This window comes from Momordica charantia, assembly GCF_013281855.1.
Source record: "Momordica charantia cultivar OHB3-1 chromosome 5 unlocalized genomic scaffold, Mcharantia_2.0 BLBB01000005.1, whole genome shotgun sequence".
Classification (NCBI taxonomy): Eukaryota; Viridiplantae; Streptophyta; class Magnoliopsida; order Cucurbitales; family Cucurbitaceae; genus Momordica; species Momordica charantia.
This window is the reverse complement of record NW_028275163.1, coordinates 1,679,516-1,698,968: the sequence shown is the minus strand read 5'-3', so window position 1 is coordinate 1,698,968 and position 19,453 is coordinate 1,679,516. Positions and strand designations below refer to the sequence as shown.

General features: G+C 28.1%; 1 protein-coding gene across 2 annotated transcripts; it reads left to right on the top strand.

The window, feature by feature from the left end:
• Positions 1-6,769: 6,769 nt before the first annotated feature.
• Positions 6,770-13,677, top strand: LOC111016028 (very-long-chain aldehyde decarbonylase CER1). 2 transcript variants are annotated; one of them, XM_022291267.2, is made up of 10 exons: positions 6,770-7,007; positions 7,412-7,635; positions 7,806-8,038; positions 8,180-8,399; positions 10,965-11,340; positions 11,733-11,840; positions 11,919-12,119; positions 12,253-12,351; positions 12,436-12,609; positions 13,220-13,390. In XM_022291267.2, the coding sequence occupies exons 1-10, from the start codon at positions 6,948-6,950 to the stop codon at positions 13,253-13,255; spliced, it is 1,731 nt and encodes a 576-aa protein (XP_022146959.1). In that variant the 5' UTR covers positions 6,770-6,947; the 3' UTR covers positions 13,256-13,390. The 2 variants fall into 2 exon arrangements, with proteins under 2 accessions (XP_022146959.1, XP_022146958.1); XM_022291266.2 differs by having other exon boundaries at positions 6,772-7,007; positions 13,234-13,677.
• Positions 13,678-19,453: the final 5,776 nt, after the last annotated feature.

The following is a 19,453-nucleotide window of genomic DNA, read 5'->3' as shown; positions in this document are numbered from 1 at the left end:
TTTAAAAATTATAATTTCATTATATGGAAGATAAATGAAGAATTAATCTCCAAAATTCTAAATATAAGTCTTTCCCATTTAAGGCCAGCATTCCATATGCATGAATCCATATTCTTTTTTCTTTGCCAAACTTTGTTTTGCAAACATCATATGATCTTCATCTAAATCAAAGGTAGTTTTCTTTTTCTTTTTAATTATATACCAATTAATTTTTTTTAATCTTGATCTTGAAAAAACGTTGGATCATGCAGCCAAACATCATAAACGAATTACATTTGAGCACAAAATTCACTCAAACTCATCATGAATCCCAAATGAAAATTGATCAGCAAAATAGAAATGAACACTCTAACGCTCAAGTTAATTTAAGATTAAAATATGTCGATCTCAAATTAATATTAAGATTCATGCATCTAAGGATCAATTTACCCTAAGTATTTTTTCTCAAAAAAAAAAATTATCCTATGTATTTATATGTAACGACTAGACTATAACCACCCACGATATCTCATTTGAAAATGGCAGAACAATACGTAGAGTAACATTTTCTGCATTATTAGCTCGGATCAATTTACCCTATGAAAAAATACATTTAACTAAATAAAAATACTTTTCACTAACCTAAAAGTTAACTTCACCAGATACATGGTAAAGGTTCATAAAGTATTGCCCGTTTTAAATTCAAATTTGACGTTTTATCAAATAAAGAATAAAACGTACAACAACTCTTATCTCATGTTAAAGATGTCATAACTATTTACTCAATATAGTCCAAAATTTCAAGTGAAACGTTGCAATCGCATATCAATTTTACGATATTCATGGAACTTTGCTAAGCATCATGAACCAAAATCATATCAAGTTGCATATCTTACACATTTATTATTAGGGAAAAGGGGAAAATTTTTAATTGAAAAGCAAGAAAGTTGAACTGAGGCTGCCTCTTTGGTGTAAAATTGAATTGAATGGTGGTGAAATTTGAGAAGTAGAAGTTGTAAGCATTTATGAGTTTAGTTGGTGTGAAGCAGACCGCTGACCGCTGACCGCCCATGCCACCAAACCAACCTCCCCTTAGAAACCACCCCCAATTAATGCCCTTTCCATTCATAACTAAGTTTTTTTTTCTTTTTTCTTTTTACGTTAAATTACAAGTTTAATCTCCTAACTTAAAATTTGTATTTTTAGATTCTTGAAATTCAAGAATTTATTAGATACAAAATTCGATTTTATGTCGAAGATATTGATTAATTTTTAAAAATGCCAAAACATGTGAAATATCTGTTAGATACAAAATTGAAAGTTTAAAAATTTATTGAACACAAATTTGAAACTCTTATAACATTATAGTTATCTGTTAGTATCAATATTCACAGTTTTTATCTCCAAACTAATTAGAAATAAGATGAGATTTGTTAGGTCTCTTATCTTTCTAACGTGGGATCCTCAACATTATTGACTATCAATTTTTAGTAATGGTTTTTTTAATTACTTTCTCTGGTACAAGGATGGAAATTTGAACTTCCAATATTTTGATCGAATATGTAACCGTAACATAACCACCCGAGCAATTGTTAGAGTGAGTGTGGTTTTGTTTTAGTACCTTTGCAAAATTGAAAATGTCCTCAATTTAGGCAGGAAATTTGGTCAAATAAGAAACCTAGGCATGTGATTTGATCATAAATGAGTAAATTGGGTCCGCTCCAAAGTTCAAAATTAAAGTTGGCTCAATTATATAAATCAAAGTTTCATATGACTCCACGACAACTTAATTAATTTAAACTTTGAAACTTCACATGGCACATGGACTAAATCAAAAGAAAAGAAAAATAAAACATTTTCTGATATATTAGGTAATTCTCAATTCAGTCAATATTTTGAAACAACTCAATTTTACCCTTGATATTAAAAGATGGTAGAAAATGTACTTTCAAGGTCATGTTGTTTTTGGAAAGGAAGAGGGGCAAAACGGAAAATAAGTGAGTTTGTTTGTTCCATAGGTTCTAATATGAGTATTTTTTTTAATATAACAAATTGGATATGAGATTCGAAACTCCAGTCTTAAAGGAAATAGTAGATGCCAATTAAACCATGTTTATATTGACAATTTTGAGATGAGTCACATAATTATTATCCCATGATAAAAATATCATGAGATATTGTTTATGAAAAAATAAATTGGAGCAGGGAGAGAAAATACTCATTAATTAAAATCTGAATTAATGAAACTACATTAAGTTACTCTTTATTAATTAATTAATCCATAATATATATTTTTTAATATTTTTTCTTTTAGCAAACGTCATAAAACAAACACAGATGTTTATTCTCAAATATTAGTATATTACCAACCTATAATAGCTAAGTTAAGACATATGTTTCTAAAAAAAATTAGGCTTGAATCCCCACCACAAATACGATTTAACTAAGAAAGAAAAAAGAAAAACTCCCCAATATTAATTATCCTACATTTCTATAATTTAAATATTAATCTGGTTAAAAAAAATATTTTAGTCATAATAAAGTGTTCATTTCCATCGACTAGTTAAGTATAGCTACTCTAGTGCAGCGTGTTAATAGAATGTGGCTTGAGGAAGATCTCACAGCCATCATTTGAGTTCTTACTTCTGATCGTCTTTTTTTGTTGGTTCTCTATTGCTATAAAATTAAAAAGAAATGTTGATTTCCATCCTTATATTTTTACAAATAACAAATTTAAATCAAATTTTTACGTTTTGAAAATACAATAATTGAGCCAGCATATACCATTAAAAAAAAAAAGAAATGAGACATAATGAGGAACTGACAAGTGCAGCCTAGGTAGGCGAGTGGCGACCGGGCGGCATAAAGAAGCGGGGCAGCGCGGGCAGGACCACCAATCCAGCCGCCTAATGAATTCTAAGTTGGCGCTGCCCATGAGGTGGTTGGGGAATTGCGAGTAAATATCCACTTCACTATTCAATTACAATTATCACCTCTAAATTTTTAGAGTTCCCTCCTTTTTTTAAAAAAAATATATTCAATAAAATTTCTAAGCTTTCTTTATGTTTTGTAATATTTGTAAATATTACTAAAGATTTATTAGACAAAAAATGTAAAAGTTCGAAGATCTATCAGACATGTTTAGAAATTCATGAGGTACTCTCCAAAATTGAATGACATATTATACGTGACTTAAAATATTCAAATATCAAATTTGCAATCAAAATGTAAAATATCTATAAACATCCCAACTAATTCCCTACTAAAAGAAATACATCGACAACTATTTTTTAAAGATAGTGAGTAAAATATTAATTTTTTAACATAAAGTGTTTTTTATAAAAAATTTTATTGACCTTTTGGTTGAAATAGATGTCTTAACCAATTGAGCTACGGTCAAATTGACAATTATTTTTATGAAGTTGGACCATTAAATTTAATATTTAGAGTCTTAATTATACGTGTGGACGTTTCTTCATCGTACTGTCATTAAATTTTGAACCGCAACAACATTTTTCGAATGTTAAATAAAAGTACCATTTCAACCTAGCTATGTAGTTATTATTATTATTATTATTATTATTATTATTATTTTAAAGAACTAGCTATGTAGTTGAATATTTAATGTTAGGATAAGGTACTTCAATAATGTTTATAATTTCCTTTGAAAAAAAATTGTTTTTAATATTTTTTTTCCCAAAGTTGGGAGCTTGGATTCATATGGAAAAATGGTACGAATCTATTTTTCCAAATTCCGATGGAATTCAACGACGGCACGTAGTCGAATTTCCAAAAATGAATAATGACATATTAATCTTTTTCTGTTTGTGATTTTTATTTACCCACGTATGTTGTCGCCTAATTTGAGTCTTGTGTCTATTTAATTTTTAATTTTTTTAAACAACATCAATTATTTAATTGGATAAAATTCCAATGAAACTACCTACTTTGACAGCGACAAATTACATATTTTTATCAAATAAACAAATCAATAATCATACATTTAACTTTAATTTTCACTCCATTAAATTAATTTTTCGAAATATAATTTATTTTTTTACTACCACAAATGTATAAATGAAAGATTAAGTCTTCGACATCTAAAAAAATGTAAAATGTCTTAACAGTTGAACTATACATATATTAGACTTTTTGTTTGAATTATGTGGCCTAAATTGATATCCAATTAGACACAAATTGCAATTTTGTATTTTTTTAAATTTTTATATAAGAACACAAATCAACAAATTATACTTTATTCAATCAACTAACATATCACACCTTATAAAAGAAATTATGCTATAGAATATCATCGTTCTACCGATCAACGTGAAATAAATACAATTTTTTTTTCGGAAAGAGAAATAAATACAATTTAAAATATAAAGATGTAAGTCACTAAAAGAAAATAGATTTGGTCAATTCAAAATTCGAACCTAGTTTAATAGATACATATTTATTGTCATTTAATTATTCAAATAAATAAAATAATAAAAAAATAAAGATAGATAGAAATTTTTGGATCTTAAGGAAATATGGATTGGTTCATCATGCCATCAACTAACTTCCTATTATGGTGAGCCACGTGGAATCACTATATATAATAGTTGGTAAAGATGACATTTTATTTTTTGGAGGTATCTTGGAATAAAATTTTTAAACTTTCAAAACAAAAATTCAATGAAAATATGTTTTTGATAATAGTTTTTCTTTTTAATTAAGCTGTTTTCTCATAGTTTATTACACGGTTACAAAAGGAAATTTCAAGATTCAATATTTAGATAATTATTTTTTCTTTAATATAATTATTATTCTATGGTATACAAACCATTTATTTCAATCATAAACCACATCTTAGAAAGCTTCCCATACTAAAAAATAACAAAAGAAAAGAAAAAGAAAAATTAACTTGTTTAATAACTATTTTATTTTATTAAAGAAATTAAGACGCAGAAATACTAGTTCCATCTATATGTTTCTTTATTTTTTCTTTTCTGGTTTTTTGAAAAAAATTCCGAACTCTAAAGTTAATTTTTTAAAACTAAAAAAAGTAATTCTTAAAAACTTATTTTTGTTATTGAAATTTCACCAAGAATTCAAATAATCAAGCATATATTTTTGAAAACATATATTAAAAAACGAAAACGAAAGGATTACCAATCAGAACCTACCTGTTGAAAATACTTTGAATATTAGTGGTATTATGTGATAATTTTGAACTTTTTCCGTGGAATATTTACCACTTTCTATTTTCATTATTTAAAATTTCAATTCAAGTAATTAACTGCTATATTGTAAAAATGACGATATATGATTAACAAATACCATATGAATACAATATGTAGGGGTAAAAATTCAAACATTAGTATAAAATAAATGCTTTACCAATTATAGTCCAAGTTGGCTTAAGATAAATTTTTTATAACATAAACGTTTGGAAGCTGAATACCAGCACCATTAAGGTTTTCAAAATTAAAAAACTAAAAAACTAAAAATTAAAACTAATTTAGAAATCAAAATCAAAATTTGAAAATAAAAAATCAAAGGATAAAATAGAAAATAAAAAATTCATACACCAAAATAAAACCATATTTAATCCACATTTTTCACATATGTAGAGAGTGTGTGTGGATATCTTGCCACAAGTTTCTTGAGCCTTGTCTAGATGGGGGACGACTAATTTTCTGACCTCTGACTTGGATCAAAATTTTGTGTCTAAATATATTAAATGGTCATTAATATTTTACGTAATTATCAATTTAGTTATTACTCTTTAAAAATTTTCAATCTTACTCTTAATATTAAAATAAATTTCAATGAAGACATTGGATAATATATTCTTTTAATATAAAGTTAATGAATTTTGTTTATAAATGAATCTAATCCAAATTAACGTGTGAGTTGAAGTTCACACATGAAGAGTATTCGGATAATATGTTTACGCGTTCAAATATATCAACCAAACAAGAGTCTAATAATATATACATCAACTTTTTATAATCAAATGATGTGAGAATTTTTAATACAATAAAAGATAAATTAAGAATTTAAAAAGATAAAAAAAATCAAATTAAAATTATTCTAATGAAGGAGAGACCCTTTGGTATATTTAATTAAATTTTAAAGTATTATTATTATTATATATTTTCACTCATTTTTAATAAAATATTCAATTTCAACGAAGGGAGATTTTCCCATCCAGCTCCAATTCTTGAGGAATACAACGTAGACCGTACAATTTTATTTGGCAAAATAGAGACAATGATTTTACCCGTCTCAACGTGTCCATACGAGCATAGTTTTAACGGTTGAAATATTTAAATAATTTCTTGAAAGGTCACATAATTAAATTTCTATCTACTAATTATTGTACTAAAATGATAATATTTAAATATTTCTTGAACACTTACTACCCTCATTAAAAATTAACAGCTATTTATTTAAAAAATTATACAATTTTTAATATAGTTAATTCTTTTAATAGTAATAAATTGAAGATATTTATTAACTCACGAAAACTCAACTGTGTGCTTAAGAGTGACGAACCTCTTAGTTAGAAATATATCTCAATTAACATCGAGCTATGTTTTTTTTTACCATTTATAATCATTTTAAGTTTTATTAAAATTAATTTTTCAATTTGCCAAGATTTTGGCCATCTAAAATCATTCCCAGACCCACCACAATTGTTGTTATTATTATTATTATTATTATTATTATTATTATTATAAAAAGGAACCGCGTCTACCTAGGACTCGTTGCCCATCCCGAGTGCAGTGGGCACATTCTATAATTTCAAGGAATCAAGGGAAACTTTTAGCAAACGAAAGAAACCGAGGGGGGCAATTACGAATTTGGCAATAAAGAGGACAGGTATCAGCTGTTATAAAAGAGGTGCTCTAAAGGAGGTTTAAGCAACCGCACAAAAATAGAATACATTCCGTAGCAGCGTTGGAGCTTCTGCGTTCATGGCTTCTACTCCTGGAATCCTAACCGATTGGCCATGGACGCCTCTCGGAAGCTTCAAGGTACCTTTCATGTCCCTTCTTTCTCCTCCTGCTTCGTTCCTATATGTCGCCATTGTTTATTTTCCCCCATTTTTCGTATGCCGTCGTCGTTTATGGTGATTTTATCGTTCAATGCTTCTCCGTTTCATCGCACCTCTTGTCCGCCATCTGTTTGTGAAAATGTCATATAGACGATAGAGCATTCCGCTATAGTTAACTTCTGATGTTGTGCTCGTATTGATGATGTACATTGGCCCTAAACTGTTTCTAATTTCATTCTGTTGAGGTTTTGCTCTTCGTCGTTTAGATATGTATCGCAACGAGAAATTACGAGCACTATAAATGTGATGTGTGAGCCGTGTATGTGTATTTTCAGTCGGCAGAGCTATCGAAATGAAGTAATTAGTGTAATTTTTCGGTTGCAGTACGCGATTTTGGCTCCTGGATTCATCTACAGCATCTACCAGTACGTGACGAAGGATGAAGCAGAGAGAAACGTTACCTGCCTTGTTATTGTTCCACTTCTTTTATGGAGAATGATTCATAACCAGATATGGATATCTCTCTCTCGTTATCGAACTGCGAAAGGCAATGCTCGGATCTTGGACAAGGGCCTCGAATTCGATCAAGTGGATAGAGAAAGAAATTGGTCAGTATTATACATTCCAAATCTATTCATAAGCACCATTCAACTATTGAATTAATATTCAATATTCATATGCAATGTAGTTAGATAGTAGATTCTTCACAAAGCATCCAACAAAAGTTGAGAAAATCAAACTGGCGGTTTATTTGTTTTGATTTGTTTTTACTGGACAGGGACGACCAAATTTTGTTAAATGGAGTCCTATTTTACTTAGTCGGCAATTTGACGACGAAATCTTGGAACCTACCTCTATGGAGGACAGATGGAGTGATTATTACGTTTCTGCTACACGCAGGTCCAGTGGAGTTTCTGTATTACTGGTTTCACAGAGCTCTGCACCATCATTATCTCTATTCTCGCTACCATTCTCACCACCACTCCTCCATTGTTACAGAGCCTATTACTTGTAAGCCATTCCTTCTCTGCACTTATATTTTACTTTCCTATTATAGTACTCTGCTCCTCTGCCTTGTTCTTCTGAGTTTCCAGTATCACTGGATTAATTTAAGTTTCCCAATGTCTTGCCTCTGGGTTGGAAATGTGGCAGCTGTAATTCATCCATTTGCGGAGCATTTGGCATATTTCCTCCTCTTCGCCATTCCAATGCTGACGGTTTTGTTTAACGGAACCGCTTCTTTAGCAGTCTACACAATATACCTTACATACATTGACTTCATGAACAACATGGGGCATTGCAACTTCGAGATCATCCCCAATCGCCTCTTCACTCTCTTCCCTCCTCTCAAGTATCTCATGTATACTCCATCGTAAGTCTCTCTCTCTCTCCCCCCTCTACTTGATTGGAAAAAATATTTGGCTGTTCTAACTTGTCCTCTCTTCCACGTTCTTAAATGTCCACCTAAGAGAAATAAATGAAAAAGTAAAATATTTGGCTCCAATAAGTAACAACTTTATTCTTACTATCGTTAAATCATTGACAACTCAAATCGTAAACTTCTTTTAAAAAATATGGAGCTGTCAAATTTAATGGTGGGAGGACAAACTTACGAGGAACCGAATATTTTTATTGTTAATATTGTTTCAATTTTGTGCCTAACTAATCATTTAATTAAAAGTGTCTAATAAAATTTTATTTTATCTTATATTTTATAAATAATAAATAGAGACTGGTTAGATGCAGTAAGAAAAGTAAATAAAATAGAAATTTTGTTGCAAGAAATAGAAGTATATTGAATTATTTGGATCCTTTTCCATGGTATTCTTTAGAATTGTTTAAATTTTATTTCCATCTTTAGAAATCTTCTACCTATTTTATTTTAGATATTAAATATGTGTTTAAATATTTTGATCTTGTTTCTCAATTTTATATTAAAAACATAATTTAAGTAGATAAAATATTTATTACTATTGCAAAAATCATAGTTCAACCAAAAATTTTCACTAATATGGGTGACTAACTTTCTCTATCACATCCTTATATTTATTGGAAAAAACTTGGCTTTAAACTTAAGGGGGAACTTTTTTCCATATTTATTATATACTAATTTATTTATTTATCCATTCATCTTTATTTTATATTATTAGTATTAGAAATAATTTTTTTTTATACATTTGATCTCCAAGAAGAAGCTCATTTTGATTAAAGTTTCTATCTTACATTTGACAAAAATCTTGCGTGTTATCACGCGTGAATTTGTTTATGTGTTCCTTTTTTCCTTTTCCTGTGAAATAGTGAACTTGTGTCCTAACCTTCATATTTTTGGCTTACATCAGTATTAGAAAAGTTTTTAATAAATACAAAATCAAAATGTTACATCAAAGGTCAAAAGGAACATTTATGAAGAATTAAGAATTAAAATATAATATTAGAAAAACAAATAAACAAGCAACTCTACCAAAAAAAAAAAAAACAAATAATAATAATAAAAAACAAATTACGTTTCTTTGGAGAAACTGGCAGGCATTAAATATTGAGACAGGCTGACAGCAAACTCCGACATCAATGAGTTCCAAAAACATTTCCTTTTTGACTCTCTCGTCGCTTTTCATACGTATAATAGCTGCCTTGCAATTAATACAACCACGTGGATGAACTGCGGTGCCTTCTAATTTTAGAATTCCCAATTTTTGTTTAAATGACTTTTTATTAACTATTCATTCTTGTTTTAGTATTAAATTCTCAAAAATTTTGTTTCAGTCCTTTTAGATTTTAATGTTTTTATTTAGTATCTAAAATTTGCATAAATAATTACTTTGTTAGTTTTTTTAATAATTATTTTGACATAGATTTTTTAATACTAACGTGTAGAGTGTGTAGATTCAAATTCACAATTTTTTGGTTGGAGATATGTCTTAACAATTTGAACTAGGAACATGTAGAGTGTGTAGATTCAAATTCACAATTTTTTAGTTGAAGGTACGTGTCTTAACAAGTTTAAACCATGTTCAATTGTTTCGACTTAGATTTGAGTACTCTATTTTAAAACATAACTTTAACTTACTATAGGTAACTTAAAAACTCATTTATGTAAATATTATTTATTTATTCGGCTAATAAATAAAATAATGTTAGATTGTTGTTAAATAATTTATAAAAAAAATTATCAGCAAGGATAAAATAATTTTTTTAAGACAAATTTGGAGAATAAAATAAAATATTTAATAATTTGAAGCTATGACACCAAAAATAAGATTTAAACCTTAAACTCTAGGGAATTTGTAATGGATGGTTAAAATATTTATCATGTTTATAAATATAGCAATAACTTTTAGATTTTTTAAATTTGCCTAAAATATTGAAATCTGATTCTCGAATTTTTAATTATTTTTATTTAAAAATTTCAGATTTTTAGTTATATAAATAATATATCAAGTCATGCGTATATCAAGCACATCATTGTTATATCATGTATATCATTGTGTGATTTTGGTGTTTATTAATATGGTATATCGTGAGCTAGGTTCATAGCTGCTACTTTTACAAAATTAAAGAGTAGATTTTAATTTTACAAATTCCTATTAATTTTTTTTTTTTTTTTGGGTTACTTTTGGAAGCGCCCATAAACTTTACTTCATAGAAAGTTTCCTTTTAGTTAGATTAAAAAAAAACAATTTCAGACTTAACTGTGATCAAACTTTACCTTTTCAAAATAAAGTTAGATTTATATTTTATTTTTGCTATCACTAAACATTTAGACCTAAACTCTTTACTATAAAATTACATAAAAATTATTTTAATCTAAATATCTTGTTGTTTATTTATATTTTTCAAAAACAATAACCCAAAGTACTATTATACAAAGAGTAGGAACGAGGCTAAACTCTTTTCTTAGAAATAATTAGAGAATAAAAGTTGCTACTTACAATTACAGGTTCCATTCGCTGCATCACACGCAATTTCGGACCAACTACTCCCTATTTATGCCCTTTTATGATTACCTATACGGCACATTGGACAAATCTTCAGATACTCTGTACGAAAAATCCCTCAAGAGAGAGGAAGAGGGTGCTGACGTGGTTCATCTGACTCATCTCACCACTCCTGAGTCGATCTATCATCTACGGCTAGGATTTGCCGCGCTGGCCTCCAGGCCCCACACCTCCACATGGTATCTGTGGCTCCTGTCTCCCATCACCATGTGGTCGATGCTGATGACTTGGATTTATGGCCGTACATTTGTCGTCGAGAGGAACCAATTTGAAAAGCTGAAGCTCCAAACATGGGCCATCCCCAAGTATAATCTTCAGGTGACGTTAATTATCTTATGTTTTTAACCTCTCTCTTAAATTCATTTGGGTTGTTAGCCAAATTTAAAAAGCAAGAACAAAAATTTAAAATCTACTCTTGTTTAGTTTTCAAAATTGAAATGCGAGAAATAACATTTGTTATTTTTTTAAGTTGGGGATGAGATCGAACTCACAACGTCTTTGTTGAAGATATATATCAATTACCACTGAGTTCTTGCTTTGACAAGTAATAGTTATTATTAATGATGTCACGTTAAAAAGTTAAGGGACATGATGAGGATTTATAATATAAGTGGATTATTCTTCCTATTATCAATTAGTTTTGAGATGAACATCATCTACTTCTATCTAAAGCTTGAACCTTTTTTCGGACTTATTTATGATCTGTGCAGTACTTCCTTCAATGGCAAACCCAGTCAATAAACAGTTTGATTGAAGAAGCTATAGTGAAGGCAGAGCAAAAGGGTTGTAAAGTCTTGACTTTAGGTCTCTTGAATCAGGTCATTTCTTTACTAAAACCCTGAACTGATCATAAATATTCAGTAGAAATAATGCTAACAGAATATGGAAATTTCCAGGGAGAGGAGCTAAACCTATATGGAGGGCTTTATGTACAGAGGAATCCTAAGCTAAGAGTGAAGGTGGTGGATGGGAGTAGCCTGGCTGTGGCTGTAGTTCTCAACACCATCCCCAAATTGGCCACCCAAGTTCTCCTTAGAGGAAAACTTACAAAAGTGGCTTATGCCCTTTCTGATTCTCTCTGCCAAAAAGGCATTCAGGTGAATAGAGGATGTTTAACTCTGATACCATGTTAAATCATCAATCAATTCAAATGTTTAAGTTGATTTGTTAAAATAAATTTAATTTTTATTTTATTTTATAAATATCTTAATAGCGAATTCTTGTGTACAGGTTGCTGTGTTACATGAAGAAGAATACAGGAAGCTCAACAAATCATTCAACACCAAGTTTGAAAGCAATCCAGTGCTTTCAAAAGGCTATTCCCAAAATGTAACTCTCAAAATTCAAAATCTTTTCACCTGCTTTTCTGGCAACTCTTTTTAGCCATAATCTTAACAAAAAAGATTCTTGCAGATATGGTTAGTGGGAGATGGAGTTACAGAAGAAGAACAGCTTAAGGCACCAAAAGGAACCACTTTCATTCCCTTCTCTCAGTTCCCTCCAAAGACTGTACGCAAAGACTGCTTCTACCACTGCACCCCTGCCATGAAGGCTCCTCCTTCTATTGAGAATGTGCACTCCTGCGAGGTACGCACTCCCACAAATTTCCTCACAAATATTTTACTAAAAATATATTAAACAAATTTAAATCTTAACCGACCTATTCATTTAAATTTTTAGATATAAGTTTGCATCACTTAACCATGCGTAGCCTATCCATTTAAGATTAGATTTTGTTTTTAGGGGTAGTTTGATATAGTATTAGAGCGTAATATGATATATTCAAATCTATGGAATGTGATCATTTTCTCCTCTTTGATATTAGTAGTTATGTGTAGAGTTTCAACAATCAAATTAATAAGCAAGAGGGTCTCGAGTTTAAACTAATAGTAATTAGTATATTGAAGATACTAAATTTATGCTAGCATAACGGCATAATTTAAGACCTTGCCATTCAACTCAGAAACTTAAATCGATGGTTATAGTAATTTTGTTCTTTATTCGTATTCTAACACTTCCCTTCGAAAGGATAGGACGCTGAAGAGATTTAAACATAGGATCTTCTATTCCTCTATAATACCGGTTAAATTATCCTTTAACATAAAAGTTTAAACTAATAAATCACCGTAAATTTACTTATACTTAGTTTTAACTCAACTAGTCAAGATATGTATCACTAACATTTTCTAAGCGGAAGTTCAATAATTGCAGAATTGGTTACCGAGAAGAGTGATGAGCGCGTGGCGGATCGCGGGTGTCGTGCACGCGATGGAAGGGTGGACGGAGCACGAGTGTGGGTACTCAATGTCCAACGTGGACAAAGTCTGGCAGGCAAGCCTTGGACATGGTTTTCAACCTCTCTACACACCCACTCCCTGTGGCTCCCTGTAATCTAATCAATTAATAACCTAATTTAAGTATATAATTATATATTATGTCTCCATTTTAAAATTAATAGGGGTATCATCAGCCTATATGAGTATGTGCCATCTGGATATAGGCTCACTTTTGTTATTCCCCCCTAAATAGCTATTATGATTAACAATAGGTGTTTGTGGAACATTTTTTTTTTCTTTTTTTTTTTATTTGCTCGTATTTATTCTATGTTATTAATACTATTAATAAAATAGTGTCGGTAGATATCTATTGCATAAATTTTGATTGAGTTGGTGTGATGTGATAAATAAGTAGATTAATTATAACTTTTTATTAATAGTGATGACTATAATAATAGATTAAATGGAAGCCTGACATAGCTAGCTCGAATAAGTAACCATTCTTTTTAAGAGATTGAGGGGATATATTATAGTTAGGGGTTTAAATGTTAAATTTATAATTTCACCTATATACAAAAATTGTAGAAATTACTTCAAAATATTATAAATAGTATGACTAGAGCCAAGAAATAGAATTATATCTTTTTAGGGTGCGAGTGCATGAACATAATGTTTAGAAATTCGAATCGAAGAGATTTCCAACTATTGGCTCTGAGAAGATTGATAGTTGCAGTGCAGAAAGAAAGTTAGCCTTTTATCTACACACTTTCAAATTCTCCATAGAATGAAGTTGTAATAATATTGGTTTACATTCCAAAATCAATAAATTTGTTTAGATCTAAATTTGGAGAAAGAAAATGGGAGTCCTAAGTCTAAAGCTTAGTCAATAAATTTAAATGACAAGAAGTAAGTAAAATTGCAAATTTAAATATATTATTTATCATACCTAATTACTCTACAAAATTAGGGGATCGATGATAAAGTGGAGGAACTTTATTTCTTGTTTCCACCTCATTTTTCTACTTAACAAAATCAAAGTCGGAAATTTTTGTCATCTTTGATGTGCTTTTTCTAAATTGTTGGTTATGACATTGAAAGGAAGATGAGATAGAGAGTAGCTAAGATCATCAAATCTTATGGTAGTTGATAAGGAGTAGGACGAAGTTTACTTTTGGAAAATTTCTTGACACAAACATAATAAACTCATTTTCAAAAATAATTTAAGATTGGAGTTTGTTTTTGTTATATTATATTATTACATTAGGTTATTTGAATTATTAGTAGATTATGTTATTTGAATTACATTTCCTATTTGAATTATGATTTAGATTATATTAGCATAAAAAGATTACTAATTTTGTTTCTCAATGCAATTCAATTGAATCTCATTTGTTATTTTCTCCATTTCTCTCCTAAAAACAAAAAACAAAAAATGAAGAAAAGGACATAAATACCAATCAAAGCTTTAATGTTGCCTTTCATGAAAAGGAAAAAGCAAGAAGAAAAAGTAAAAAGACCTGAATTGGCAAAGGTTGACCTCCTACCTGTACTGCCGGTTAGCCAATAATAACTCCTACTGCGACGCCATCACCTACCTCATGGCCGCATACTGCAAACTCATCAGTATTTACCTGTTAACGGCAAAAATTTTACTTTCTTTCTAATTTAGCTCTATTTGCAGTTCCAACCATAATTTCTATTATCAGTTTTAACTTAAATGTGTATCCATCTCTGTTATTCGTAGCCGTGATATTAGTAATATTATTATTATTATTATTATTATTATATACAAATATTTATTTATTGTACTCATAAATAAATAAATATATTAATTATTTATTTATTAATTGAATTCAACAAATACGTTGATTTTATAGAAGTTAGTAAATAACTTCTTTGAATTTACTAACACAAGGATAGGTTTAAATATTTTTATAATTTTTTTTGTAATATTTTAATAGACCAACTCGATCTTGATGGTTTAAACATCTTTCCCTTATATTAAGAAAACTTAGATTTAAATCTCCACCATATATTGATGATGTAATATTTTAAAAGAAAAAAAAAGTATTTTATGTGATGATTTAGTTTTAGCATTTTTAGGTTTGTTGTATTAAAATGTGAAATAATTGATAATCATTTTCCAATATATATTCCAGTAGTAATAATATTAATATATGTACATTTTGCAATCCCCACCTATATATATGTTTATCCTTTTACATAATTTTTAAAGTTCCAAACCTATTGGATAATATATGCTTTATTTATAAATTTAATTTTGTTGTAGTAATAATATTAATATTATATGAATAAAATAGATAACGTTAAATTTAAAATATTTTTGAAGTCGTAATCAAATTTTAAGAGGAAAGAGTTAAGAAAAACTATGTTTCTTCTGTTTTTTTTTTCTATAAAAATTTTGCTAAGATTTCAAAAATGATTTTTTAAAAGCAAACTTCGAAACTTTTACCTTTAAAATATGTGGTCGAAAATTTCTAAAAATTTTATAGGTTTTGGAAATGTAGTCTTGAACCTTAAAAATTTTGTGCCAATTATTATTTCGGTTGTTATTGTCGCTATTCATTTATTCGTTATTCGTTATTCATACTTAGAACTCGTTATTATTATTGTTATTGTTGTTTTGTTATTATTATTATTGTTCGATTTCAAAAATATATATATTATTATTATTGTTAGTGTTTTAATCGTTGTTGTTAGTGATCAAACAACTATTATTATTAATAATGATTTGATCAAGTCCTAAACTATTCCTCAATTGCGGTAAGAAGGTCAACTTTAATTAGTAGGGCATTTTTTCTAACTTTTCAGGTACGTAAAATTATAATCTCTCTAAGTATAGATCGAACTTTGTACTGACTTTAGCGTCAGAGTTGTTTATTCTCTTCGTGCAGGTTCTTTCATTTGTCAATCACCAAGGTTCGAGGTTTGCATACTTGGTTAAAATCTTGATCAAAGAATTATTATAGGAAAGTCAAAAGTGTATAGGCAAACTTACACAAATAATGTTAAGATATCTATAAATCAGTAAATTTATACTAATTCAATTTAAGATTTCGAGTTTATTGATAGTTTAATCATGTTGAAGAAATAACACTATATAATATTTAGTAGTTAAAACTTGTAGAGAATTTTAATATGGTTGGTAATTAAGTGCCTTTGTAAAAAAAAAAAGAGTGCCCACCATTTTAATATAGGAAAAAAAAGCCTATATTAGCCGAAAAATTAGGAAGTAGCTAGAAAAGAAAAAGGGAAAAAAATGAACATTATAGCCATTTCTTCGTATAATCTATAACAAAATTATTTACCCTACCTCAAATATTGAGTTATGTTAGAGTTGACACGTTTTATAAAATTTTAATCAAATTTGTTTTATTTTGTATTTTATTAGAAATAAATATCTTATTTATTAAATATTTTACATAATTGTCTTTTTTTTTTGTTGGAAAGAGAGAGATTTGATTAGATAAGGTTTAAAAATAGTTAGTTTCGAAAATTTGATAAAACAATAAATTTAAATATATGATAGTATATTGGTCTATTTCTATAAAGTTGATCGCTTAGAACCTAGAAGATGATTTTTTTTTATTTCATACTTTATTGGTTTGGCTAAAAATAGTTCTTTTCCCTCTAATTTTCTTTCTTTCTTTTTTTTTTATTATTATTATTATTATTATTATTATTATTATTCTAACCATTTCGGACTAGATTAATATGAATTGAAAACGGTGGGTTTTTGTTTTAAAAAATTGTTTCTAGATATGGTTCGCAATTTGTGGCTCCATAAGCAATATGACACGGTGAGAAAAAAAAAACTTAGTAAATAAAAATTTAAACAAAACAAAAACTCTTTATTGCTTTAATGAATTTGAAATATTTTTAAAACTTGAAAGTAAAAAAAGAAAAAGGTTATATATATCGTGTTTATATAATAAGAGATCGAATAATCAACTAAATTTAAAATAATGTATGTCTTTTTTTTTACTTTTTTTTTTCATAAGAACAATACATATTAAATTAGTAAATAATATAAAAATAATTTGATTATTAGGAGAAGATTGGAATCTTCAAATTCAAAAGGATAATATTTTTTTTGTCTAATTTAATAAAGGTTTTAAATATCGATTTAGATGACAATTTCGAAGTCTCAATTTCATGAAAATGTCAATGGAAATATCCATAAAATGTCGATGTCAATCTTGAAAGATTATAAAAATAAAAAATTCATAAAAAATATTTAAATTAACAAATAAACATTTCATGTTTTTTAAATAAGTTAAAAATAATTAATATTAATATTATGTATATATTAGTGAAATTTCGTTGATGTTTTTCATATTTTGTCGAATTTTTTTTATAATATTATGAAAATGTCGATGTTGTATCTATGGATACATGAAAATGTCGACATGTCGATAGATATTTAATACATGAAAATGTTGACATGTCGATAGATATTTAATGACTTTTTAGATGATATTAAGTCATCCGATCTATACTTGAATTGATAGACAATATATGTCTTATTTACTTAATTATGCTTCAATTAGTATTATTAAAGATACATTTAAAATGGTTGAACTAAAATTTGAATAAAACAACCCAAAAATGATTCTCTATCTTCCCTTTACTTGATATAGTAAAATGAAAATAATTTATTATGTAATTAAAATCAACACGAGCATCAGTTATTATTAGACAATTATATTACAATTAATAAATATAAATAATTTGATTATTAGGGGACACATTTTTAGTTCAAAAAATAGGATGTGAGAGATTCGACTTTCAACCCAAAAAAGATATGTTTTTCTTTTTCACTTGCAATAGTAAGGATCAAATCAAAGACCATTAGAATGACAATAAGAGCTATGTTCAAATTAACAGATTTAAATTTTTCAAAAGAAATATATATTTATCAGTTTAGTTATATTAAAATTGGTACGAGTAAGAGACCCATCTCAAATGGTAAAATTATAATTTGAATAAACTAATACATAAATGATTCTCCATCTTTCCTATTCAGCAGATGAAAATTATTTATTATGTAATTAAAACCATGATGATAGTATCATTTATTAGAGAATTGAATTACAATTAAGAAACATAAAAGTATGGTCAAAAATAAAAATCATAATATATTATAGAGATTATGAATAATCTTTAAAAAAATCATAAATAATAATGACGTTGTTAACTTTCCATTATGTTTATGGATAAAAGTATCTTTCAAATTGCGTCAAAAAAAAAAAATATATATATCTATATATCTTTCAAATAGAATAAGCTTACCAATAAGAATTTTTTCCAGCATTATTTTCCTTTGTTACAATAATCACGAAGAGATATTTTTTTAATACAATATGTAGGGTGAATGATCGAACTCACAACTTCTTAGTTTGAGATATATGTTAATTATCGTCGAGCTATGCTGACTTTGACATGAAGAGACGTATTTTTTATAATTATTTTGTGCAATTTAGCTTCAACAACCACCGGAAGGAAAAAATGGTGAAATGAATGTTAATTCCAAAACCATATTGATCTCATATCATAGTTCAAATATTGGTAAATTAAGTTCAAATTTTACAAAGGTTGGATTTTAAATTTAATCTAGAAAATAAATTAATGAGAGAAAAATTAACGAAATTGGTCGTAAATACTTAGATACTTGTTTGTTAGTTAGTAAACTGATCATCATTAAATATTTGACGAAAAAAAGGAAAATAAGATGGTTTTCTATTTTTCAGAACTATCAAATAATTTTTATTGGTTGACACACTATAAAATGAGCGAAGACCATCTTAAGTATCTATTTAAGCGAAATTGACCAATATTATAAAATTACAGTGTGAATAATTGGAGTATAGTGGTCCGCATTTAAATTTATTTACCACTAATTTAGCCTCTTATTATTATTTTTTGAAAAATACTAAGGTCTTTAACAGGTGACAACCACCTCTTTGCAAATGACGTGGAAATATTGACACTTAATTATTTATGTCAATGCTTAGCATAAGATTCGTCTCGGTTAGTGGCTAAGTATTTTTTAAATATATATGTATTTTTTTCTTCTATATATAGAGGTTAAATTACAGATTTGACCTTTATTGTTGATAGTTGGGAATCAGCCA